Genomic DNA, 26,557 nt, shown 5'->3' with positions numbered 1-26,557 from the left:
AAAAAAAAACCAAACTAAACCCTCCCAGCTGACAAACCTGAAAACTCACATAAGCAGTGATACATTAAAATAAACAGATGCATCAAATGCTATATAATACACAAAGAACTAATTGGACAAAACCAAGCTACACATAAATGTAGAAAAACTCTGCACTGAAAGAAAAGATCTTATATGTTTATGGTGAAAGTATTGTGTAAAGTTTGAAGATGAAAACTAATCATTGTTTTCATTGAGAGATTTCAAAATTTCCATGAGAAACAAATTAAAGACTTCACAAGATATCATAAGCACCGTCACCTTATTGTTTCACCCGTATAAAGAACATACTGCAGGAAATCAGAATAAAAATAGATGTTGACTTTAAAGAACAAAAATAATGACCATCCTTAATCTATACTTGAAGATGCAAGGAAAGAGAAAGGAGAACTTATAAATACTTTTGCAGCTTTTGATATTTAGGTTCAGTGCTATAATCAGCAAGTGTGTGTACCATGATGATAAAGCACATTTGCTAGGATGGTGATTCAGCAAAATAACTTCTAACATTATTCAACTGCTCAAGCCATATAATACTTAGCAGTTAAAAGGAAGAAGAAATTGAGGAAAACCACCAAATTACTTAAGGCAAAAATTCTACAGAGCCAGTATTTCCATGTTACGCTGCATCATGTACAGTATGTTAAGTGCATGAAATTCAACCCTATCAAAAAGTTGATTATTTATTAAAAATGTAACCTTGTTGCTTTTTTTCATGTTTGCTTGCACTTAAGCAGGAATTAGTATTGTACATAGACAACACCAATTACTGCAATTGTTTATTGGTTAAAGAAGGATGCTCCTTCCCACTTCTCATATGACAGATTAACCTAAACCACCTTTTTAGGTGTTACTGTTCCAGAACCACAATCCTACTATCATTTTGCCGTACAGTAAGAGGTACAATGGTAAAATAGATTTTGAATCTGCAGAAGGTAAAATGCAGAACAGAGGTTATGCTACATGTCCCCAGACACCTGTAAACCGTGCCCATCCTTCTTGGTCTCTAAGATGACTGGGATAGATGGTGGGCTGGATAGATAGTTTACACAGCCCAGCTATATATCCAGATTTCTTCAGATATATTCTCTTTTCTGCCAAATGATCAAATTTGAAAGATGTCTGAGGATATTGAATGTTTGTCCAATCTGTGGATATCTCCCCAACATAAAAAGGCAAAATATTCAGAAATCTCAGGCATGCCCACTGCAGCCGTTCCTGTGACACAGGTTTCAGTCAGTCTGATGCATGTGAACAGAAATATGTAAACTCTTGGTTATAAAGGTGCAGAACTTAGAATTGTTCTTCCTGGCACATCGTTCAGACTTGCCTGGTTAAAGTGACAATGATCCCTATCTAGAAAATGGCAAGGTGATTCCGTGATTGAATGTGGCAATGAGTCTAGACAATTTAAAAAAAAAAACAAAACAACAGACAAAAACCAAAAGAAGGATACTCCTGACTATTTTGCAGTATCTGCAAGGATTTTGAGCTAGCTGTCATTTTGGACAGCTGCTCGTTCTGCAGTTTGAAATAGAAAAGCTCAGAATGAAGTGCCCTAGTAAGCCAGAGTCTGTTATCAGACCTTTACATAGAGTTGCTGGATTATCTTTTCATTCTAAACTGTTTAAATTCTGGGTGGTTGTCTGCTTTCTCGTTATGGAGAGAAAAGGCCTGGATCTATTCAAGTCTTCGTTTAAATCAATATTATAATTTAATGTTGTGTAAGACATCTCTATAGCCATACAGTCTGTGATTTTCATGAAGCCTCTTGATGCCTCTGAAAACAGGGGAAATGTATTATGTCCACTTATATTAAAGGTCTGTGCATAACTCCAACACAACATTGTATTGGGCGATGTAAAAAATCCATATATGGAGCCAGCAGTAATAGGTAACTGTTAGGATGACACTTCATAACATACAGCAAACAGACCCTATTGCTGAGCCCTCTGCAACTAAACTAACCTGCTGTCTATCAGAGAACTTCATGCACTTGCACTCCACTGATGGTCTGTATTTTCATTCCAGTCACTGGAATCTTTGATGAATTACGTTGTCATATATAATGAAGTCTTCACAGGAGAACTAGTGTAGTTTATTTTGAAGCATAGTCAGAAGGAGGCAACTCTAGAAAAACAGGAAATGCATACCTTATAGTGCATTATCTACTTTATTTTGCATTCCCCTGCACCTTAAAATGGATTCCCCTTTCCCCTTGAAATGGACTGTTCACAAATCATGCTTTTTAAGAGTTACAAGATACGTGTGTCATTCTTGCAGAACTAATCATTTTTTACACACTTGTTCTCCCACCTTTGTTTTTACTTATCAACTCTACCTCAACTTTTTTCTTTTCACTTTTCAGCTCCCAAATTGAATCAGTTGCATCTTCCTTTCAGTCTCCTTCTGTTTCCTAAATCTGTGAAACCAAATTACAGCTACATTGTATAAAAAGGCAGACTCCACCTTCCTTTATCACTCAGAAACAACCCCCAAAGTCTCCAATGAGTAACAATGAAACCAGAAATAACAGCAACTTTTATTAAGGCAGAACAAGTTTTCTGATCTGCTTGGAAAGAGCAGGTTTATTTATTTGTTTATGCATTTGCAATGTCGAATGCTTTAAGAACACTAAATTGTTGTTGGAAAAGCATGTTAACCTATTTTAAAGTTTCTTTTTACTTTATAATGATGTTTTCATTTAGTAAAGAGTATAATATTCTGTTCATGTTCAGAAAGATCAAGCTTCAAACTGAGCAAAGGAGAAAGATTGAGAAATAAGCAATGTAGAATATAAACATTAATTCAATATATGTGTTTATATGTGGATTTGTTAGTGACTTAATAAGTTACAGATTAAATATTGTTAGATGATAAAACATTACCAGCATGTAAAGAAGACCAAACATGTTTGGCTAGTGAGTTTGGAGTTTACATCCAGAAAAAAAATCAGTTCATCTTTCAGGATCTATTATTATTGTTATTTGAAATGTGGCCTCAAGCAGTGTGTCCACAAATGAAGATTTGAGTTAAGGAAAGTTAAGGAAAACTATATATATTTGTTATGTATCTATACTTATTTTCTAACAAAACCAGTGGTTTGTGGCCTAGAACTTGCTGATCGGATGATTTGACCCCACAAACAGCATTTAACAAGGTATGTTGAATGAGATACGGTCGTGCCAAATATACACCAAGAGGTGCAAGTTCACTGTATGCATTCAACAGTGTCAAAATCTCAGTATGATGGATTCTTTAAGCTGGTTTTATATGAATAAATGTCAAAACACAGTACACAGGGAGATAAGTATATGCTAATATTAAAAGACATGTATTTCCAATATTCTAGATACTAAGCACTTAAATTTATATATCATGGAAATGAAATAGCTGGAAATTATCCAGTCTGCTACACATCTTCCCCCAATGATCATATGTCTGTTGCACTTTTGAGACCGAACAGGCAATATGAAGGTTGTCTTTAACTTGGGCAAGTACAGGCTCACTTTAAGAAAAGCAGTATTGAAAAAATCAAGACTTTCACCTTTTTTTCTTCTTAATCTCTTTTTCTCTGTTCAGGGTTAGTTTTACAGAATGGTTCTTAAACTGTGGCCAGCAACATCGACACGGAAAGCTCGTGAAGGCCGTCTGCGCACTGCTGCATTCCTCATTCGGCCGACTCGATGGCGACACCCTGTCGGTCCATCGCTCCCGGTTCGGGATGGGCTCTACCGCTCCCGCCATAACGCCCAGACATTATCAAAGCCGTGAACTGCCCGTGCCAGCACCGGGAAACCTGCCCTGCGGCCCCAGCAAACCCAGCGGGTTGGTGCAGCCGGTTTACTGGATCTCCGGTTTGTAAACTAGAACTGTATGAGGGGTTTTGCACCGAGGCCAGCTCCGTGCTCGCAGCCCGAGGGCCGGTTCCCGCCCCGGAGCGAGGGGCCGCTCGCGCCGCGCCTGCCCGTCCCGGGCGCTCGCCGGCGGCGCGGGAGGCGCGGCGCGTGCCAGCGAGCAGCCGCTTAGCGGCAGGCCTGAGCCGCGCTCGCGCCAGGCGACAACGGCGGGACGGCGGCGGCAACCCTCGAGGGCAGGCGGCGGGCGCCGTGAGGGGCGGGCGGGGCCGTGCGACGCGGTGGAAACCGCACCGGCAGCAACAAAGCCGGGCCCCGCCGGTCGCGCAGTACCGCTGGCCCGGGCTGCCCGGCTGCAGGCAGGCCGCTTCCCGCCGGCAGCTAGCGAGCGCCTCCGCCGCGGGGCGGGAGGCAGACAACATGGCGGCGGCAGCCACCGCGGCGGACCCCCTCCGCCCCCTGCCCGGGCGGCGCAAGGATGCGGGGGCGGGGGTGAGGAGGCGGGAAGGGCGCCTCGCCCCGCCCCGCCGGCTGCCCGCCTCCCGCCCCGCCCCTTCCCCGGCGCGCGCGGCACGGGCCGCCCCCAGCCCCGCCCTCCGCGCCCACCCCGCGAGCGTGGCGGCGGCCCCTCCCTCCGGCTCCGGGCGGGGCGGGCCGCACGCGACCGCGCCGCGTCACGGGCAGCCAACCCCCGCGGCCGCCGGGCCTCGCGCGGGGCCCCGCCCAGGGTGGGCGGGGCCGGCGGCGGGAGGAGGAGACACACACACACACGCTCCCCCCCCTCCTCCGGGGGTGGGGCGGGCGGCTCGCGCCCACCTCCGCGGCGGCGGCTGCGGGAGCAGCGGCGGCGAGAGCGGCGGCGGAGCCCCTCCTCCGGGGGCGGGGCCGCCCGGGCCGGCGGGCTGCTGGCGCCTCCCCCCCTCCCCTCCCCTCCCCCTCCCCGCCGTCCCCTCAGTAACTTGGCCGCCTTTTATCGGGCGAGCGGCGAGGCGGAGAGTTTATTGGTGCCGGAGCGGCGGCGCGGCCGGGGCGGGGAAGCGAGCGCGGCGGAGGGCGGGGGGCCCGGCCCGGGACGATGCTGCGGCTGGTGTCGCTGAAGTTGGGGCGGCTGTACCGCTACGTGAAGCTGGCGGTGCTGGGCAGCCTGGCGGCGGCGCTGGTGCTGAACACGCACTCGCTGCTGGCCTCGCTGCAGCGCAACGAGCTGTCGGAGCGGCGCTTCCTGCAGCTCAATAAGTGCCCGGCCTGCTGGGGCACCAGCTGGTGCCGCAAGTTCCTCAACGGGCAGCTGCGGCTGGAGAGCTGGGGCCGCCTGCGCCTCCTGGACTTCTTCAACGTCAAGAACGTCTACTTCGCGCGCTACGGGGAGCCCCGTGAGGGCAGCCGCCGCGTCGTCCTCAAGCGCCTTGGCTCCGCGCAGGAGCTCGCCGACATCGACACCAAGATCTGCCGCCGCGCCACCGGCAGGGGCCGCTGCGACCTCCTCCAGGCCCTGCACGCCACCGAGTTCGCCAGCCTCAACGGCGACGTGCGGCTCCTCACCCCCGACGCCGTGGAGGGCTGGTCGGACCTGGTGCACTGCCCCTCGCAGCGCCTGCTTGACCGCCTGGTCCGCCGCTACGCCGAGACCAAGGACTCGGGCAGCTTCCTGCTGCGCAACCTGAAGGACTCGGAGCGCATGCAGCTCCTCATCACCCTCGCCTTCAACCCCGAGCCGCTGGTGCTGCAGGTAAGCGCGCCCGGGGGGCGCCCGCCCGGCCCCGCCTGCTCTCTCCTTGGTGCTGCACAGCCTCCCCCGCTAGCCCGGCCAGGGCTGGGCCGCCCGGCCCCTTGCTGGAAAGCCCCGTCCCAGCCCGGCGCCCGCCGCGGCCCTTTTCCTCCCGCCGCACGCAGCTGTGTCCCGGTGCGGGGCGAGCGGGGCACCGGGGGCGGGGGGGGGGGGCGGAGGCTGCCCGCCCGGACGGTGCCAAACGCCGGAGTCCCCCCGCTGGGCCTTTGCCCCAACGGGGACTCTTAGGGCGGCTGGGTGGGCTGAGGAGGGGGTCCCTGGTTCCTGCTCTGGGCTGGAGGCCTTTCTTTACCTCACTCGGTCTCATAGTTTTGATTTCTTCCTCAAAGACTTTGTGCGTTTTCCTGATTTGGCTTTCTCCTCGGTGCCACCGTGCCTCAAGGCTTTACCTCGCTCTCTGTCCTTCTCGCCTCTCCCATCGAGGCAGGGAACTTGCCTTTCCCTTCGGTACCGAACGGTGAGAGCAAGCAGCTGTTCTGCAGGAGGCACAGCAGCGTGGCACGCTGTAAGGCGGACGCTTTCTGGTGGGCTGATGCCCTTCTCACAGTTAAGTGTTAGGCTTTAATCCTATGGCATATCCTATAATACATGTACTCCTAGGCACCTCTGGGAATCGGGAATTATTAGGGTCTAGTTTAATAGATAGTGAGTAGAAGCTTTGCTGTAATGCTCTTGTGCTTTCCTCGTCAAAAACTGATTCGTGCGCTATGTAGTGTTCTTATGTGAGCTAAATAGAATTTTTGTTTTTCTGTTGGTAAAAATTAGAAATAGGTATTTCGTAGCCTGAAAATGGAGTGACAGATAAAGGAGCGGTACTGTCTTTTCAGCGATTACATATCTTACATTCTTTAAGAGGATGGGTTATGCGTGCAAACCAGAAATTTGTGCTTTAACATGTTATGTAAATTTTTATGTGAAAAACCTGTAAGAAAATGTTTTAATCTGTAGCACCACTTAGTTGCTTCTATTTCTTAACTGTTTGGATGGCGAGCTTTGCATTTCAGCTCTTAACACTATCGAGGGAACTCCAAGTATGTCTTCAGTGTGTAAGCTGGGACTTGGAATTGTTTCCTCTAACTACTGAACTGTCCTTGCCTTTATCCAATGTACGATAAAAAGAATATTTGCAAATACGTTTGGAAGCATCACTGCATGATTACTGTTATAAACATCTGCTGTTTCTCTAGTGAGAGGCCAAGAAATAGCTAACGCTCAAAAAGCAGTGCTGCAGACTTTACTCTCCAGCAAATTTGCCTACTGATTAATTTCTAGAGAATGCATTTATGAACTCTACTTAATTTAAAATATGTTTTTGGGTAGTATGCCTTCTGCCCCTCAGTCTCTCCATGTACAGCTCTTGGGTTTTATTTTCAAAGTAAGTTTCCAGTTTGCTTCTCAGCAGATTTAGGGTACAGTATGTCTCTTCCCTTTTGCTGTAAAGTTGCTCCTGAGTGCAGTGAAAAAGGAAACTCCACTTAAGTAAGAAAATCAAAACTGCTTTGCTTTGCTGAGTATATTTGGAAATTCTTTGAGAATTGATTTGTTTTGGCTGCATTTCATACAACTTACAGTTCTGGTTTTGAACACTGGTTCCAACATATGGAGCGTAGACCTAGATGGCCAGAAAACAGCTCTGTATGTTTCTTCATAATTTGTAGGGTCAGTGTATTCTTTACAGACAAAGGGTATGGCACAGTGACAGCATTTACTGTTGTGGGGTGGAGCAAAGGCAGTGGGCAGCACTGGTTGATTTAAGAGCCTTGATTCCTGTCAGCTTCTTAATAAGCTGTGGATGAGCCCTGAGGCCGTCAAGCAAATCTGTCAAAGAGATTAAAATCCTTGGACGTGAATTTAACAAGCACTTTTCTCACCATTTATCTTAGCAAAGGTGCAGCTGAGAGTAGAGCAGGTCAAATCAGTGGGAAGCAAGGCAGCTTTTACCAGTCCAGAGCGTGGTAAAGTTGTCTGTCACCTCTTATCAGATCAAAAGTGTTTTGCAGAGTCTTTTAAATTTTGATGAATAGGCATATCCTGGAAAATACTTCTGGGGAACTTCAGGCCAGCTTTGTGTGTTGAAACACTCCTCATGTATTCTCCAGAAGAGTATTTATCAACGTTGGTAATGGGTACTGGAGGTTTGTGTACCTTCCGTCAGTTGGGAGTGAAATAACTTAAACGTATGAATCTGAATGAACTCTTCTTATTCCTGTAACATGTCACATTCCACTTCATTCTCAGCCTCTACTGCAAGAACACAGAAGGAATGGAGAATTCTGTGTTACGCAGCTGTTGCAACAGTAAGACGCAAGGCCCTCGTTGTGAGGGGTGAAGTTGCTTTCCAGAAGTGTAACTGACTACTGAGAAGTTTGCTTGTATTTATCCATATGTAAAACATCTTCTGGTATAGTTTCTGCAGCATTGATGAGGGCAGATACTGGCAAGGGAATGAAACTTGTAGGCTCGATCAAAAAATCAGCTGCTTCCAAGAAAGGAAATGTGCATGACGTCATGTGAAGAATCAGATTTTAATTCTAAATAAACAAGTAATCAGTGCATTTAACTGATGCTGTCTGTCACCGGAAGGCACAAGGAAAAGTGTTGCTAGTTTTTGCCTTAAGCTTTTCATGGAACACTACTGTGACTGTCATGAATAACAGTTTTGGTTTAGGAGCGAAAATAACTTCTAAACTCTCAGTGTTCAGTGCATTAAAGTTCTGTGTTGTTTAAGTTATAGGAGCAGGTAAATGTAAATAGGCACTGAATTTAAAGCTTGATCTTTGATTTATAATAGAAAATTCACTGTAATCTTCTACTACAGCTAGTAATTTGTGGATTGTAAAACTGCTTATCAGAGACTGGGAGATTTTAGCTTGAAACCTATTTGGTGTATGGATTATTTATAAAGTGGCAATGTTTACAAACTGCATATTGTCACAACTGTGACTTACAGCTTTTGCTGTAGGAAGTTTTCAGGTGGGGCTTTAACCCATAGCACGATATACTTTTGTTACAAGTCTCTGAACAGCGGTAAACCAGCACAGTTTTGTATAGATTACTTACTGTAATTCTAATCCAATATTTGTATTTTTTATAGCTTCCGTGTTAACCTTCTTTATCCACATTTGTTAAACAGTTGCATAGGTGTACTCAGTGAAGAATTCAGCCCCTTTTGCCATTTTACTTCATGAAGCAAATGGAAGGACAGCTGCATTATTATTCGGTACAGTTTACATCTTTTCTGGGTATTAAATATTATTTTTACTTTTGTAGAATCTAGCTAAACTAGTCAGTAATTAAATCTTCTCACATTTTTTATCTGAATTCCTATTTGAATGAAACAACCTATATGCGAGGGTTGAAGAGAGAATTATTTAACTTGAAGTGTACATGTTTAAGGTTTAGCTTCTGGTAGGTTTGGGTTTTTTCTTTCCTCTTTCTAACAGTCTTTTTCTGCAATAAAGGCAAATAGTTTTCAGTAAAATAAGTTCTGATCTATAATCAAAGTTTGCTATATCTAAACCAATATTTTATATAAACATGAACAGCTTATTCAGACAAAAGCAACAACAAAACTGGCTGCTGTTCCCTACAACTCATTTAATGGAAAACAGAGTATTTTAAATAGGAATCACCTGGAGGATAGGATCTGTGCATGGCATCTGATTCATAATTGAATATGATGACTATGTGCGTCAAACACTTGCAAAGATAGGTTGGCCAAAGTTGCCTTGTGAAGAAATAACGAAATTTTAAAAATAAATTGGATTACAGACTGAGTGCAGTGTGAATATTCACTTCTTGCAGAATTCATAGAACCAGCATGGATGTAACTAGATTTATCCTCACCCTATGACTTTTTATAAACCACCCACCTTCTAGTTTGTCTTTTAAAAATAACTGTAGTGGAGAAACTTCCCTCATTTTTTTAACCGTGACGTGCGCTCAAATAATGGATGTTATTTAACTTTATAAAGTGACACGAATAATTTTTATCTTCACTGGTAAACAGAAACATAAACTTACTGTTATAGAACCAAAAATGTTTGCTGTCTATTGTTAATTTCCATAAAGACTCTTACACAAAATATTCTTCTTCCCACACCCTTCCCTCCCCAATTCCTGACAGGATTTGTTCCAAACCCAAGGCAGTTCAACAGAAAGTTTTGGGGAAATAGTTAAGCTTTCTCTAGACATACCTCTTATTTTCCATAGACCTTCTGGACTAATCTTTATCAGCCTCCACATTTCCTATTTAGAGCCACTGTGGCTTTCTCTTAACAGTCACTGAGTTGCTGTCATTGTGCCACCGCAGCTGCCATGCTGTGAGCCATGGTATGCAACGTACATTGGCTAATGCATTAAGGCCTGTGGCAAAGTTTTAAGTTTTATACTTAAACACAAAAAAACCCACCCAAACACAACAACGCCCAAAAAACAGGGTAAATGGAGAAGTCCTTGTGATGGGAGTTGGGAGAACTACAGTATAACTCACTACTGCTGAAGTAAGAAATTGTTTCTAGATAAGAAAATTGTGTTTTTCAGTAAAGTGGTTGTATTTCTCTTAAGATATTATGGTTAGGTGAAAAGACAGTTTACATCTGTCCTGGCGAAACTGAAACATGGGTTCTATATATTGCGGCAAAAGTGCATCTAGAGCTGGTCTTGCAATACTCAGTCTTGCCTTTGTGCTGGCTATTGGACTGGTGTACAGTACTGCCAGATGCACTATTAAAATGACAGTGCATTTCCTTTGTTTTCAAAGCAAACTTGAAGTTTGTACACAAACTTTGCTATTAAAATAAAAGTAAATAAAATGCTTGCAAGTAATGTGTGGTGGTTTTTTTTTTTCAAACCATAGAAGGTGTCTGTGATTTCTATCCAGAGCACATTAATGCAACTTTGTCTCGAGCTGTAGCTTTTAACAACCTGTTTAAAATGGAGATTCTTCAAAGAATGATGGGGAACATTTGTATCTTGTATGTAAATTACAAGTCTCAAAGACTTTAAGAAAAATTCTAATATCTATATGGAAAACAGTAGTATTTCTGCATTTCTTAATAGATTGTGTAAATCATTGCTCCTCCCTCAGATATGCATTTAGCTTTCTAAAGGCTTAAGCTTAATGGCTTTATTCTTCTCACAACTTCTGATCATTGTTATTCCTTGTGGGGAAAAAAAAAACCCTCAAAACCCAACAGCTGTATCTCTATTCCTAGTATAATTACTCTGCATGAACAGTCTGTTGCCACATAACCTAAAATTCTTCTGGTTTCTCTTCATGTCATCATTGGGGTTTCTGTTTGGTTTTGTTACGGGAAGAAGGATAATTGACATCTGGTAAACATATATTAAAACATTAACTGTGATCTCTTTGAAACAATTTCTCGTGCTGAATTCACTCAAAGTAGCAATTTAGCCAAATGTTTTACAGAATTATTTTGCTGATCCATACATAACTCAGTAAGAAGTAAATGGGCAATTTTCCTTGCCTGGGATTTCTGTTTTCTTTTTTTATCGTACACACTGTTCTAGTCATAGGTTATTTTCTGTAGTTCTATTCTAAATGTATTGGTAGAATGCCATCCAGTTTTAATACTTGGTGCCTTTTAAACTTTCTTCCTTACTTAATTTGGTGTTTCTAATACATAATTCCTATGCCAAATATCAAGTAGTGGATTTAAGGCAGTTATCTGCACTACCTGATATGTCCTCTAGTGGACTTGTATTATTTAGTAAGTCCTGGCTTATACAGATACTGGTATTTTGACATACTGAGTAGTATTTAGTGTGTAGTATTTAGTCATGTTGTTTCCAGTTGCTTTGAGGCTTTTTGATTATCTGCAATTTCATATATTATGTCATTTAAAAGTTTCACTGTAGTCTGCTGCAGATGAATATAAATCATGACTTCCCACACTCCCAGATTACTCCCATGCTGTTGGACTATTTTTTTGTTTGAAAGCTATTTTTTCTTTTTGCAGCAGACATAAACTAGGTTTAAGGAATGTCTCTACAAGTGCTACTTTATGGGTAAATTTTTCTTTTCAGGTCTTTTCTTAAAATTCTTTTTTACACATATCAGTTGACTGTTACCTGTAGAAAAGATAATTCAGAAAGCAGACGATTCAAATTTTCAATGTTAAAGTGAGGCTTTATTTTTTCTTGAATTGTGTTTTAAATACTTCTAAGTATTGTGGAGAAAGGAGATTAATTTGTTGTGCATCCTTGAAATTCCACTGTCCACATTTTTAATAAGAAATGAAAAATTACTGTTTTGTTGAATTTTGATTGTATTGAAAACTGAAGAGTTATTTTTTTGCAGTGACATATGAGTATACATAGTAGGCCAGAACTGGATCGTACTTGTCATGTTACCATATTTAATTATGTTCCTTAAATGATCAAAACTATTTTCATCCTTCTTCCTGGCAAAACTTCCCTAAAGTGAAGACATATAAGTGAAGTATAAGGAATGTTTTAGAATAGCCTAGAAATTCTTGAAGCTATTGTGGGCTATGTATTATGATGAAAGGCTGTTTGAATCTAGAGGCTGCTGAAAAATCACTATATACAGTTAAATAGAAATCCTCCTGCTAGACTGTAACTCTTAGCAGTTTTCAGTAACACAAAAAAAGTGTGTCACCCCACATTCCAAACCTTGAAATACCGATATTGTCCATTTGCTTCTGGTATGTCTGATGTAGAGGGGGAGCTGTTTTTTACTTCCCTGAATTAAGTAATTGAGGCTTTGTTTTAGTCTCTTTAATTTTGCAAATTAACTTTCAGAAATAAGAGTAGGCCATCTCTGCTAGGACTTCTTTATAGTGATATATTCCAGACTCATAACTGGTGAGAGGTAGGTAGTGGCCATTTTCATCTGTTGCAAATTTAATCTGAACAAAGTTTTATGAACTACAAACTAATTTGAACAGGGAACAACCAATGCGACATTAAATTTTCTTATTTGTTAATTTGTTTGGAGAAACTACATACCTCTGCTAACATTATGAAATAAAACTTTTACAGTTCAAGTGTTCAACTTAATCATTGAGCAACTTCTCATTCTGAGTATTTAGAGTTGTCTGGATTTTTGTCCTATGGTGTGTCAATTAAGGCTGGTATTCACCTCTTGGTGGCATGAATTGTATGTAGTAACTGGTTGAAATGTTGTAAAACTGAACAAAAGTTAAATAAATAAAAGAAACGTAGTTTCAATGGGAACATTAAGATTTGGAATATTCAGTGAAATCCACTCTTCACTGTGTATGTGTAGGCTATATATATGTATGTGCTTCTTCTGTGGGAGTTTTAGTTGGATGTCAAATGATTTGGTATATAGTTGACAATTAAATTGTTTTCATTATACTCACTAGCATTCAGAAATACATGTGAATACATATCTTCTAGAATGCAGATCAATTCCTGACAAAAGAATGCATCTGTGTTTAGACCGTGCTTTTTAATCTTCTTTGATCTGAAAAGTTGCATTGTAAAATCTGATCTCCAGCTCTTCATGGTTCCAGAGTTTTACTTATTTGCCTTGGTGACTAACACAAGTGCTACTTCTGTTTACACTGCAGAATCAACATACTGGGTGAGAGAGAGCTAATTTTCTTCCTTTTGAGGAAGAGCATATAATTTAAATTCTGCTTCCCATGCCAATTCGTGCCTGGCCAAACACAGCTTAGTAGGAAGATTTTAGCAAAGGTGTCACAAAGTGTAATTTTGCCATGGTCTTCAGGGTCATCAGGAGTAGGAAGAGAAGTCCCTGCTCTATTTTGAGTATGTTTTTAAATTTTGTCACATTTAAAGTATAGCTCTTGGTTTGGTTTTTGTTTTGTTTTGTTTTTTAGATGGAACTCACTTTATACAAAAATTGGTAGTGACATGTAGCATCTTCTAGAGTAGTTCTGAAAACGAAAAGCATATTTTTTTAATGGTACAGTGGAACAGTAGCTCAAATATGTCAGTTGTTGCTTGAACTGTTTTGTCTTTTTTTGGACTTGATTATTAGGATGAATTATAGGCTTGATTATGATAAACTAATATTCTTGAAAGTGTTTAATTCAAAGGGGATTTCTGTAACTGCAGACTACAATAGGCCTTATCAGCTTCAAGCTGGCGAGTCTTCACAGCATGATCTAATTCACAGCTCTGAACATTCAAAACCAGTGGCAGATTTGTATTATCTTCTCATATTTAGACAGATGGAAGTGAGGAAGACAAATGCACCGACAGTGTGTTTTATGCTTCAGTGAAATGATAAATTCACCCTCTTAATTCTCAATATTTATTCTGAGACTACAGTGTATTTTTTTAGAGACATAAATGTAGTATTATTCTTTCAGGAACAAAATGTCCTTTGTCCCTTTGACAGGGTTTGTTTAGGTTTTTAAGCCTTGTGCTAATTAGGGGAACTAAAATTTTTTTTTGATGTGTCACAGGGAATGGAGGTAGCAGAAGTTTTTGTCATATTTACCATTTTCTGTCTTCATGTTAAAAGATCATACATATTCTCTGAATAGAGAAAGATTACAACTTCAGTGAGGGAAAACTTGCTAAGCTACCTGTTTGTAGTTTTTCATATGCATTACTATATTTTAAAACACTGTTAATTGTCTCTTAATTGTCTCTGGTTTCCATGGCATTTTGTGTGTATATTCACAGATAAAATATGAGTGGGTACATCAGAATTGCAGATTCTTTAGTCAGATAGTTGTTTCTGGTTTTGCACAAGAGCTTAGTTTTTATCTTAATTGTCAGATGCACGTTTTCAAGTCTTCAAATAGCATATTCACTTAGAAAAATATCTAATTAAATATTTATACTACTAATAATTTGAGACTTAAAATAAAAACTAATGTTTTGCATTACTGCACAGAAATCTGAGATTTTTCGGTCACTATCTACTGAGCTTTTTGTTTCTAAATGCAACTTGTTCATGGAAAACGTGTTTAATGACCATACAAATTTGTATTCATGTCTTACTGGCTTTTAAAATTTTAATACATAAATCAAAAAAAAAAAATCCTCAAGTTAGCTGCAATTTCACCTAGAAAGATGCTTTCAAAACAGAATAGTACAAAAAGTTACCAATCTCTGCTTGCAAAGACAACAGATCTGCATTTCAATTAATATTCTTGTCAAATTTACTGAGTGAATATAAAACTGCTGAATGAGGCACTTGTACATATTTTTATCCCCTTCTCCGGCTACTGACTTGGGTAACGAAGTGTAGATGTGGCTGTTACATGCCAGTTGGAAGGGAGCCAAAACAGAGATGTTGTTTATACATGTGCAGATGTTGGCAGGATTCCCTGCACTCCTGTTGTCAAAAGATCTTTTTATTATTACAGAGTTATAAATATATCTGTGTTACAGTATGGCATGCAGATATTTTACTAGTAATGTCTGGGATGTTCACTTCGTAATAAACCAAACTGCTCCTAGGATTTCTTGTGTGAAGTGAAATTCAGAAACACAATGCAGGGAAGCATAATAGCTGCGTTTTGAAGATCAGTGTACCATTGTGACTAACATTGTACTTTCAAAATCAGTTTAATCCATTACATAAATCCCTGCTGCTGCTGGAAAGGAAAGGTCCTCTTAGCTTCTTTCCTCTGTGCTGCACCTGGCTGTTCAGGCCTTCTCCCGTCCTTTTGTCAGTACTGGCATGATGTGCTGATGCAATGAGCTGGATTAGGCTCCAGATCCAACTGAACGCCAGCCCAGCAAGTACCAGCTGCGTTGCTTTCCTAATGACAGGAAGGAGGGGATTGAAATGAGTGTGCTTGATGGGTTGGGAGGGATGGACACCTTTGCCTCCAGTGGTAGCATGGTCTTTGGCAGGTTCAACTGTTTGTGGTTAATTTATATTTGGAAAGGGAGGCAAATGCATAAGCAAAGCAGGACTGGAATACAGGAAAGGAGAGGGGTGGAAAATAAAAGGAGTAGGGTGGTCCAAAGACATACTTAAATAAAAATATTTAGGCATCATTTCAGTAGCAATTGAATATATTGCATGAAGTGCTGATAAAACGCAGCGATACGAAAATGTTATGCACAGTTGGTGAAATCAGTTAAACCTGCGTTTATCAGAAAATGTAATCAGGCAAATTTTCTCCAATTTAAGATATAAATTTGGGTTTATAAGATGCAGATAAAGTAGACTTGCATGGGTGCAGTACTGATAGGTACACACATTCGGACTTCCCCAATACTAAGCAGTATGGCTTTTTCCTGATAGATAGGCAAGCAGTATTTTGAATTCTCCCGTATGCCCCTTGATCCCACTCACTGGAATGAAAGCTTTTTGCTTGTCCACAGTTCTCTGAAGGTATACCTTAGCACCAACTCCTGCTTGCTTCTTTTTGAGTGAAATGACGGGTTCCTTTTTAAATAACTAATTTCATTTGATGGACAAAAGCCATTTGCTTATTGGTTTGTTTTAATCCGGGACTGAATACAGTAATGATAAATATGCATGAAATCTCATTTTGGTGGCGTTTATTGATGCCACAGGCATGAGTTTTCATTATATTGGTCTGTTTGTAGAGTAAGTCAGGAACACGGAATTAGCACACACTTTGTTTGTTGGAAGGTTATCTTGCAAACCACAAAACAAGCAAAAAGAACCCAGCCAACTTCTTAACTGTGGAATGTTAACACTTTACTTGCTCTGAACTAGTGGATATTTGCCTGTACTTATCACCTTCATAAATTGCCCTGAAGCCTACAGATAAAAAAACTGAAGACTGGATAATGTCATCCTTATTGCATAGTAGATTCAGTTAGTGAGAAAGATTTAGTTCTGCTCAATTATATGGTATTACAGCTTGAAAATATACTGATCTGAATTCCATCAAATTAGTTCTGTATCATCAGGAGTTTTCATGACCAGAATCACCTATGTGGGTAGATCAGGTGATCAAAATAGAGTTGAAGTCCAGGCTCTTAGGCACCGCAAAAACTTTGAACCTATTCTATTAATATGGGTCTTGCGTCCTTCTGACCGACCAAGAAAGGTTCTTCTTTGCAATGGTAAACACAGTTACTTCCCCTAAAATTGTCTTCTACACTTGCCATGTTAGAGCTTAGCATAATGACTTTTGCCATAAAGATGGCAAATTGTGTCAACAATATATATGATTTTAATTTCTTCAAATGTACTATATAGACAAGATTTGCTATGTAGAAAATTTGAGGAGTCCTTGAATATTCCATAGAGGACATCTTAAGCCAGAATGGTCTGGGATGGATGCTCAGCTTCCAGTAGGATCAAATTATCAAATAGTGTTAACACATAAATCATGGGTATATATAACACATAAATAAATGGGTATTTTTACTGTCTCAAAATTATATTTAAAATATTAAATAATTTTAACACTGTAGATGAACAAATTGCAATGTTCTTAAGTGCTCCAAGCAAGGACTGCTGGAAGCTATGTATAAGTTAACCTGGTACTCAGCCTTCACTTTAAATACAGGCTCAATTAGGGCCTCCACAACATTTTATTAAATGCTGTATTTATACCAAACAAAGTATTTCAATGACCATTAAGTCATTCCCTTTTAACAAAAGCCACTTAAATGTGAAAGTGGGCATTTTCATTTGTGCAAACTAGAAAGCTCATCTTCTTGATGAGAGTAGCTAGATAACATTAAACAGTGTGTCCTAACATCATAAGGCTGTATTCTTGATGGAGATCTTAAAATGGTAATCTTGTATGCTCTGATGCTACCTTCTGTTAAGTGTTTTATGGTTTTGGTAATACTTGCCTTAAGCTTTTCTGTACTTAACTTTATCAAAACAAAAATTTAGTAAAGGCTGCCCTTATACTGGAGGATTAACTACTTCAGGTTCTCTCCTGCCATGTGATCAGAAGTACATTGATTCCTTCTTACTTGCCAGATACATATTTGGAATAAGATATATAAACAATCGTTACTTGACATTATGAAAACAAGGAAGGACTCTGAGTCACTTACCATAGAAGTTGGCAAGGAGCATGCTCCCAAAGCAGAAGCTTCGATCCTGAATCTTCTCTCTCTGTCTGAAAGGCCTTTAGAAGAAGGATGGAAATGAGCATGCTGAAGGTAGGTGAGCTGGTTTGCTGGGCTGGAGTGTCTCCAAAGTGAAAGCCGCACGGAGTGTTAGACACTTGCAGTGCCAAGCAAGTGTTCCTGTTTCGCTTTTCCTTCCTGTTTACCAGCAGCATCTTTTGAAAGGTAGAGAACACAACTATAAGAACTTTCCTTTTGGATATTGCTAGAGGATTCATTGATCCAATGACCTTTTGGGTCTGAGGCCAGTTAGTGATCTTTTTAATGAAACTTGGTTCCTGCCATGGGAGCGTGCTTACACAGAAAGCAACTCGTGAAATATGAAAGCAACTTTTGTGAGTAAAGACTGGAGTGTGTATTGGTGATTTATATTATTGTATTGACTATTGTGATCTAAACAAATCTTTTTTTTTTTTTTTTCCAGGGCTTTTATAATACTAAATTTGAAGTCTTAGTGTGTGAATTAAATATAGCTTTAACTTTGCTGTTTGCCTTTCAAGAATAAGTATTCACCCTTGGGAGTAGATGTGGCTTGCAGTTCCTTGTGTATTACAGAGCTTCTAGTGTTTCTGGCCAACATCAGTATTCTAATGTTGGCTTAGGGTCAGCTGATGCCCAGTGCCCAAGAGAAAACAATCAAAACTTTGTTACCAAAGGAAGCACAGACATAGGTAAAACTAAGGATTGTTGTAGGGGAGGTATGGGTTCTAGGGCTATGGTGATTGGGTTTGTAAGCACTCTAACTTTTGTAAATTTTGTTTTTAAAGTGGGATACATACACAGATGGGTGAGTGCTAGACACCTCTTTCGTGACTGATCTTGTAGTTCAGATCTGTCCTACATGATGTGTTTCTCTTTTCTCAATTTACTGTAAATGTTTTCTGCCATCATGGATTCCAGGAGGTATAAATCTTCCATTCAGACTGAAACCCACCATGCCATTCAACCCAAGCATGGTAAAACCTTTGGTACATCATCACTGCAGAATTGATTCTAAGTTGCTTCTGGTCACATGACAGCAAGGTAGTGCACGAGGAAGGAGCATGTGCACATAGTGGTATCTCCTAATTGTTAAAATAAGTGTACTTTACATTCTTGAAGAGTGCTAACTTCTATGCATTTGGGGCTTCTTAATTTAATATTTTTATGGTTTCTTCCTGATGCATAGTGTGGAGGATACCTTTTAAATGCTTGCCTGTTCATATTGAAGTCTTAGGGCACATTCAGCACAACTGAAGTAGGAGAAATATGCTGGTGTGTTTTGGGGGTTTTTTTAATTGCTTGTAGTATGTTATTACTATTCAGTCTTTTATGTTAAATTCCAAGAAAGCTTCTATTGGAGACAGATTTTACTTTTGATAAAAATGTTACGTGGCTGTCTGTAATAAACATAGAGGGTATGTATGTAGCAATTAATCAAGAGGTAGATTGTTAAGGCGTACTAGAGGCATAAGAAACCCAAAGCTTTCTTTTATACCTTAATCTGTTCTGTAATCCTTTCTGTGACAGATCTTCAAGTGAGAGGATCCTCAAAGGAATCCAATCAACTGAAAAATGGAAAGGGGGGTGGAGAGAAGGAATTGTCACTTTTTAAAGCTTTTTCCTTTAGGTTATTAAAATAATTGGTTTTAATTAAAAATATCAGATGCAAAATTATCTTGGTGGGAAGTATACTTGCATTAGTATGACAGATGTGTATAAAACACCAATAGAAGAAGGTAGTTGGTGGAATTGTGCATGTGACTATGTATGTAATACATGGAAAGCTAGATATTGGTTGTATATTATTTCAGGTCCTCCAACTCTTTCCCTTTAGTGGTCCAGCAGGGGCTCTTGCTCACATGAATATATTTTGTATTTTTTCTTTCCTTTCAAAACTTAGAAGTATATGGAAATGTAGTGTTGATGGGTATTTACAGGTGTCTATTCTAAATTTTATTGAACAGCCTTTTAAAATCTAAGCTGGTTTGTATTAATGAAAATTTAAAAAAAATCTTTTTACATACAGAGTTTTCCATCCGATGAGGGCTGGCCGTTCGCAAAGTACTTAGGAGCATGTGGAAGAATGGTGGCTGTCAATTACGTCGGAGAAGAGCTGTGGAGTTATTTTAATGCACCATGGGAGAAACGAGTTGATCTGGCCTGGCAATTAATGGAAATAGCTGAGCAGCTGACAAATAATGACTTTGAATTTGCACTCTACCTCCTTGATGTCAGCTTTGACAACTTTGCAGTTGGACCGAGAGATGGGAAAGTTATCATTGTAGATGCAGAAAACGTTCTGGTAGCAGACAAAAGGTTAATCAGACAGAGTAAGTGTCTTCTTTCTCTCCTCTCCCCTCACCCCATGTCTCTTGCTTCTTTCTCTGCAAGCACAATATTTAAAGTATATGTATCTGCTAAATACTCATTTTGTTGGCTCTATAACTAGACTACTAATTAACAAAGTAATTAGCTTTCTTCTGCAATTAGACTACTAATTAACTTGACCAATTTGTCAATTTTATGAAGTGTTGAGTCTACCTGAACTTGATTTACATATGATTTTAATCTCTGTAATCCTGCTTAAATGGAGAGGTGGGGTGGGAGGAGAGGGTTTGGAGATTGGATGGGTTTGTACAGATGGATGGGCAGATAGACAGGTGGGCTGGCTGATGGACTTGTCTACCTGCACTAAGAGAGGGAGGTTCCTCTCATCTTTTCCAGATGTCTGTAAGGACAGAAGTCTTGACATTCTGTTTTCTGTGAATGGCAAGACAGTCTTACTGACCACTTTGCCTTAGTTACACAGCCTGCCTCTCGTTCAGCTGTGCAGGTTGGTGCTCTCTAATAATGGAAGTGAAGGAATGGGTAATTTTAGTGCTGTTTCCAAATGGGAATGGTGAAAATTTGTTCATCTTTCTGTCAACTGTAAAAGCTCAAAGCAGCAGGAGACATGTTTGACAAAGTGGCATTACATGGGTTTATATTCCTTTTGAGTTTATAAGGAAAACTTTACAGACCCAAGGGCTGGACACATGAAACCCTAGATTCTGCAGAAGTTCATGGCAATAGGCCAAATGATTCCAGTTTACTTTGGGTGAATGGATTTTTTTTAAGTTTTGCAAATAGACTTCATATGCTGTGCTGCTGAATTAACTTGAAAACTATATTTTCTATCCACATACTTTCCTACAAGGAAGTATGTTTGGGTTTTTTTTGGTGGTGTGGGGTTTTAGGTTTTTGTTTGTTGTTTTGGGGTTTTTTTTTGTATAAGATTTATTATAATACTCAAGGAGCTTAGATTAAAATTATCTGAGCCTACCAAGAAAACTTTTTAATATATTGGATATCAAGTACATTTACTTTAGTACTTATGGGCCACACAAATAAACTTTCTTTTTCTTTTTTTTCTTCTTTTTCCACCTTCTTAAAATAATATTACTTAAGACTTTGAATTTTGGAGCATGTCTGAATTGCCCAGTCACAAAGATGACCAAATGAACTCTGAAAAACTTGATGTGTACATGGAGTAGGAGCAAGTGGCTTCTTGCAGAAGCTGAATGCTGAGAGTGTCATGCTTACATCTGTTGTGTATAGTATTCAGACTAATTTGGATCTAACTAGGATTTTGCTGCATGATTTGTAATCTAATAATTAAGAACACAGAAAACAAATGAGGACACAAAAAAGTTCTCAGTCTTTGTATAAACTTGACATTTAATACTGATTTCATTAATCTGGAAAGTTTCATGAAACAATCTCTGTCTGGAGTGGTTAATATGGCTGTTTATATATTTGAATATGTACATTCTGTCCAATTGCACTGTACAGTAATATCTAATTGTACTCTGTGTGGGATATCATATTTGAGTTTGCTGAAGTCCTTTTTTCCCATTCTCCTTTGCTGGCTTTTTTCCCATTTTGATTTTGCTGTACATTGTACAAATTTTACGTCATATTTTTATAGTTTTAGCAGTCATCCTTCAGTAGGCTTTTTTTTTTCTAGACTGGCTTGCAGTGCACTGTAAATGAGTAGACCAATAGTCACACAGATAAATTTCTCCTTGCAGTGCTAAAAGAGATCCACAAAACTCCATGACAAGGACCACTTCTCAAAGCTGGCAGTAATCTAGAAATTTAAGATTAATGTTTTCTAACAAAGAGTAGTAAGAACTCAGGAGATGTCACACTCAGTAACCTTGTACATATTATTGTATAAGGTATTTTCTGTAATTCAAGTTTTAAGTTAAAGAAAGCTTTGTGATCAGGCCACTAGTTACACCTTCAAATTATGGTAACTTTTAAAATATATATAAAGAAGGGTTTATACATGTATGTAAATGCCATTTGTTTTGTTGAATTTTTTCTTTCTTCAAAGCTTTTATGTAATGCATCTGCTTTTTTATACACACTTCTTAGTTACTACCATGTCTGACGAAGGAAGTTGGAAGATAGTGTTTCAGAAGTTCATGACAGTTACTTTGCAATGGGTTTTTTTGTTCTTTGGTAGACCACTTCTCAGGGTTAGTTCCCAGGGCAACTGGAGAAACCAAATCTATGTTGCTAAAATAAATCATGTCGCTTGTTTGTTTTTCTCTCAACTTCAGCTGTGGGTCTTCCTCTTGTACTTGTTTGTGCTACGTTTTTTCCTGTGGGTATGTGTGTGAATGTAGATTTCATGTGTGCTGGTTTTTCTGCTTCCCTCTTTTTGCTATTTATTTTACCCTCTTTCTTTCTTCCCCTTTTTGTATTGCCAAGACCATTTCAGCAGAAGGGTATATCAAGCTGTCAGATGCAGTCTTAGACTAGAACATTTAAGAGTTCATCTAAATAAAATTGGTTTATAGTTTAAGTATTACCAGTTTGTGTATTGAGCTTCTGATTGTATTCAGACACACATATGCTCTTTCCTCCTCTCTCTCACTTTTTTTTTTACTGTCTCCTTATTTCACAGATAAACCTGAAAACTGGGATGTATGGTATGAAAGCAAATTTGATGACTGTGATAAAGAAGCTTGTCTGTCCTTCTCAAAAGAGATTCTTTGTGCTCGTGTCACTGTGGACCACAATTATTACGCTGTTTGTCAGAACCTTTTATCAAGACACGCCACATGGCGTGGCACTTCTGGAGGACTACTTCATGACCCCCCAGCTGAAATTGCCAAAGATGGCCGACTTGAGGCCTTGCTGGATGAGTGTGCCAACCCAAAGAAGCGATATGGTAGATTCCAAGCCGCAAAAGAACTGCGTGAATACCTTGCACAATTGAGTAACAATGTGAGGTAGTCCACAGTGAAAATTTTTTGCAACACTGGCTGAAATACTATTGCAAAGACACATAGAAAATGAAGTTTTGAACTTATGTATTAAAAAGAGAAAATAATAAAAAAAAAGAAACTAGTTTATCAGTTTTCTAAATACCATAAAAATATAATTTTATGGTGTTATAATGTTCCTTTGCAAACAGACAAGGTACTTACTGAATTAAAACTTGAGCTACTACTGACTTCCTCCCTAACTATTTAAAAGGGAGTAGGTCAAAAAAGACTGTGATAGCTTAATTGACAGCTTGTGTGTCAAAGGGTACTTTACATAAAACTGCATTAGTGTCACAGTTTTGTGAAACTGATGTTCTTACTTGGAAAGTCAAGTTAGACTGATGGCCTGTTTTAAAGGCCCTTTTCCTGACATCATTGTCTCATTTTTGTGTTTGTTTAAACACCTTGAAGTGGCATTTACATCCAGGTAAATCTAGCTGTCTGCATTGTTTTAAATTTAACGGGCTTTCATGTTAATGCTGTGCAGTACATTCCTACTGTGAGTGCAGGATTCCCATGTTTACTGTCTAATTTTAGGGGTTTTTACACTGTATTTTACTATGCTTAGACAATGTGTATTTTTTTTATATCATCATAAACTCAAATGTCATTTGAACTAACGTTCATTTGATGTCTTTTGTAGTTCTGCCATTGGAAATATCACTTAATGTAATTATTGTACAAAACTTTTACCCTTCATGCCAGTAAATACACGTGACTGTTTAGGAGGAAATCATGGTATGAACGAACTCTTATTTTTAACAGAGACAATTTGCGAATTGGAGAGAGACTACAATAAAAATATCTGTATTATTTAAATTGGGGATAGAAGCTTGACTAAAAATAAAAATTCACTAGTCCAGTGTAGTTAAGCATAAACCAAAGAAAATGGTTTTGTTTATTAGTTTCTAAACAAATAGTAAAGAAAAAATGCTATACTGTAGTGAAGCTAATAATTCTCAAAATTCAAGTTTCAGTGGTCCTTGGTTACTCTTTGAAGAGCTTCTAAAACTATGTGCTTATGCTAGAAGAAAATCCTAATTTGAATAATAATGTCTAGAACAGCTTGGTTTACATCCTTCCCAATTCTGTTGAATTCAAGTGTAATGGAGTTTACTGAATATTCATCTTTTGGTTTACCAGCTAAATTGATCAAGCTATATTCACTCTAGACACACTTTCTTGAACTAAGTTTGACTATTCCCAATGAAGTTAAAATTAACTCATTGAGGTTTGTAAATCTGGAGTTGTTCTCATAAATTACAGTTTTTATAAAAACCTCAGTTACTGCTAGAAGAACTCACTTCAAAGCTTGCTCCTCAATTTTTAATTTTTTTTTTTTTTTTTTTTTTTTTTTTGCAACTACCATAATGCTTCGTTTTCCTGAAGTCTTATTCATAAAAAATACACTTAGGAAATGTATGCATATTACTTCTTGTGACAGTAATGAAGGAAACTAATATTTCTTAAATACATGTATAAAACAATATTTTATACAAGCTAGAAAGAATTCTGAGCAAGGTAGTATGTGCTACTTTCAAGAGCAAAGTTAGTATGCCTCTCATACTGCATCAAAAGACTGATGGAAGCTGTTGCTTTACCAAACTGCTGCAAGTGCAAAGGTGAGGAAAATGTGAGTCTCACTGTCTGGCCCTTCTTTCTCAAAGCTCAAAGTGGAGCCATATAAAGATGCAGAGTGCTTTTTGATTTCTTAGATGACTATATTAGGGGTATTTTAGAATTCAGAATTCTCACTTTAAGTCATCTTTGCCTATGTAGTCCTAATTTGCTCCCAATCCCTTGTCTTGTTTTCTGAAGGTAGAATACCCAATGCAGCTTTTAATTTTCATTTCTCCCTTCCCCTTATTTGAAAATGGTTTTACATGCTTGCTCTGGCACAAGCTGTCAGAGAAGGTTCATGTTATTTTTCATTATAAATTCCACTTATTTGAAGAAAATAGACTAACCCTCAGACTAGGTAATTACTACCCTACCATAAAAGCCTTGACTTATCACTGAAGTTGATTTTTAAACATCTACCACATTTCCCAGTGAGCGAGTGGAGTATGATTGTTAAAGTTATAAAAGAAACAAACACTGCCAGTTCTGGTTACTACTTGAGGCAGTCTGTAATTGTCAGAATGTCCTATCAGATTTGATTTGGGTTTTAGTTCCCTCAGTAGTAAGCTACTAAAGCCGATTATAAAAGGAATTTGGAACTTTAAGAAAAGAAAAACACTACAGGGAAAATATTGTGGAGAGCAATAAATCTTGTTCTGTTTGCACCTATCAGATATTTATTGTACAATAACAATTTATATTTTTAGTCATTGCCCATTACTATTGATGAACATGGTGAAATATTTTTGAATGAGATGTTTGGGGTTTGTATGTGCATTACAATTGTCCTTTTGTACTGTAAGTTACTGTTTGATTGGAATATTTTATCAAAACTGTCTCCCTGTGCCTTTATATTACAAGAAAGTTGTTTCTGCAACTTCTAATGATATTAATAAAGAATACTTTAAGAACCTCATCTCAGATACTCATTTTCAGATCAGTAAATTTTTTAAGATTGACTTAGTCTAGGATGCATTAAAATATACGTAGAACTAGTTTTTGTTGTGTTGCAGAATGCACCATTGTCAGAAGTGACAGATAGGAACTTTTTTTCCCCCTCTTTTCTAGTAGACTGTTTGATCCAAAGTATGAATGACCTGTCAGGAATCTTTTTGTTCTGGAGATTATCATAAGTAGGACTCATTTTCTTAAAAACAACTCGATCAAGCCATATCTTTCTGTTCTGTTAACTGAAAGAAAATATTTTCAAATTAAACAAGGTGATATCTTCTCTCTTTATTGTTTGAAAAACTTATTTTTCCTTGTATTTAGAGTAATTTATATTGCTAGTACCACTGTGCCTTCGGTGCAATATTCTAGCAGTTGATGTAATGTAAATACATAATGACTTTTGATGTTTCTCCTTTACTCTGGATTTTTGAGTGATCATTTGCATTTGAAACGAAGTCCTGCAGTTATACTAGAGCATGTATTCCCTTCTGACTTTCTGAGCCTGTGTAAATATTAGGAACAATTTGTCTCAAACCACCTGGATTTAAAAATTTTTTTTAGTTGCACTCCTGCTGCTTCAACTTACATCTTCAGGAACTGCGAACATGCAGATTGAAACTTGTAAACTTTCCAGGGTGCCTCAGATGTCAAGATCATCATGATCTTAAGAAGAAACTAGCATGAGTAACTGCTGCATCTTTTCTTTCAACAGTTTCCAGAGTATAGCATAGTCTGATCCTGGTTGCCTTGAACTTCAAGACGTGGTATTTCTGGTACTTTCTTACGAGGTACTTTTTCATTGTGAAATCTACTCTTATGAGACACTTCAAATATGTATGCTACTCTGATTTACCACAAAGACTAGGTTAAATGCAACTTTCTTTACATTTATTAGAGTGGAGACCTTGGCTACCCTTAAAAGGCACTAAAATGTT

At 39.2% G+C, this 26,557-nt stretch overlaps 1 protein-coding gene across 3 annotated transcripts; it reads left to right on the top strand.

The window, feature by feature from the left end:
- The first annotated feature begins 4,843 nt into the window (after window positions 1–4,843).
- Window positions 4,844–25,587, top strand: DIPK2A (divergent protein kinase domain 2A). 3 transcript variants are annotated; one of them, XM_074877555.1, is made up of 3 exons: window positions 4,844–5,625; window positions 19,760–20,063; window positions 22,688–25,587. In XM_074877555.1, the coding sequence occupies exons 1-3, from the start codon at window positions 4,972–4,974 to the stop codon at window positions 23,017–23,019; spliced, it is 1,290 nt and encodes a 429-aa protein (XP_074733656.1). In that variant the 5' UTR covers window positions 4,844–4,971; the 3' UTR covers window positions 23,020–25,587. The 3 variants fall into 3 exon arrangements, with proteins under 3 accessions (XP_074733656.1, XP_074733658.1, XP_074733659.1); XM_074877557.1 differs by lacking the exon at window positions 4,844–5,625 and adding an exon at window positions 5,999–8,905; XM_074877558.1 differs by lacking the exon at window positions 4,844–5,625 and adding an exon at window positions 17,658–17,784.
- Window positions 25,588–26,557: the final 970 nt, after the last annotated feature.

This window comes from Strix uralensis, chromosome 9, assembly GCF_047716275.1.
Source record: "Strix uralensis isolate ZFMK-TIS-50842 chromosome 9, bStrUra1, whole genome shotgun sequence".
NCBI lineage: Eukaryota > Metazoa > Chordata > Aves > Strigiformes > Strigidae > Strix > Strix uralensis.
Note: the sequence above shows the minus strand (reverse complement) of the source record. Positions and strands in the feature narration are given on the sequence as shown.

What these genes read in the sequence shown, in the direction of transcription:
- DIPK2A (XM_074877555.1), top strand. Translation starts at nt 4,972, where the DNA reads ATGCTGCGGCTGGTGTCGCTGAAGTTGGGGCGGCTGTACCGCTACGTG. An exon ending in CCGAGCCGCTGGTGCTGCAG is followed by an intron (nt 5,626 to 19,759) that starts GTAAGCGCGCCC and finishes TTTTACATACAG; the next exon opens with AGTTTTCCATCCGATGAGGG. An exon ending in CAAAAGGTTAATCAGACAGA is followed by an intron (nt 20,064 to 22,687) that starts GTAAGTGTCTTC and finishes CTTATTTCACAG; the next exon opens with ATAAACCTGAAAACTGGGAT.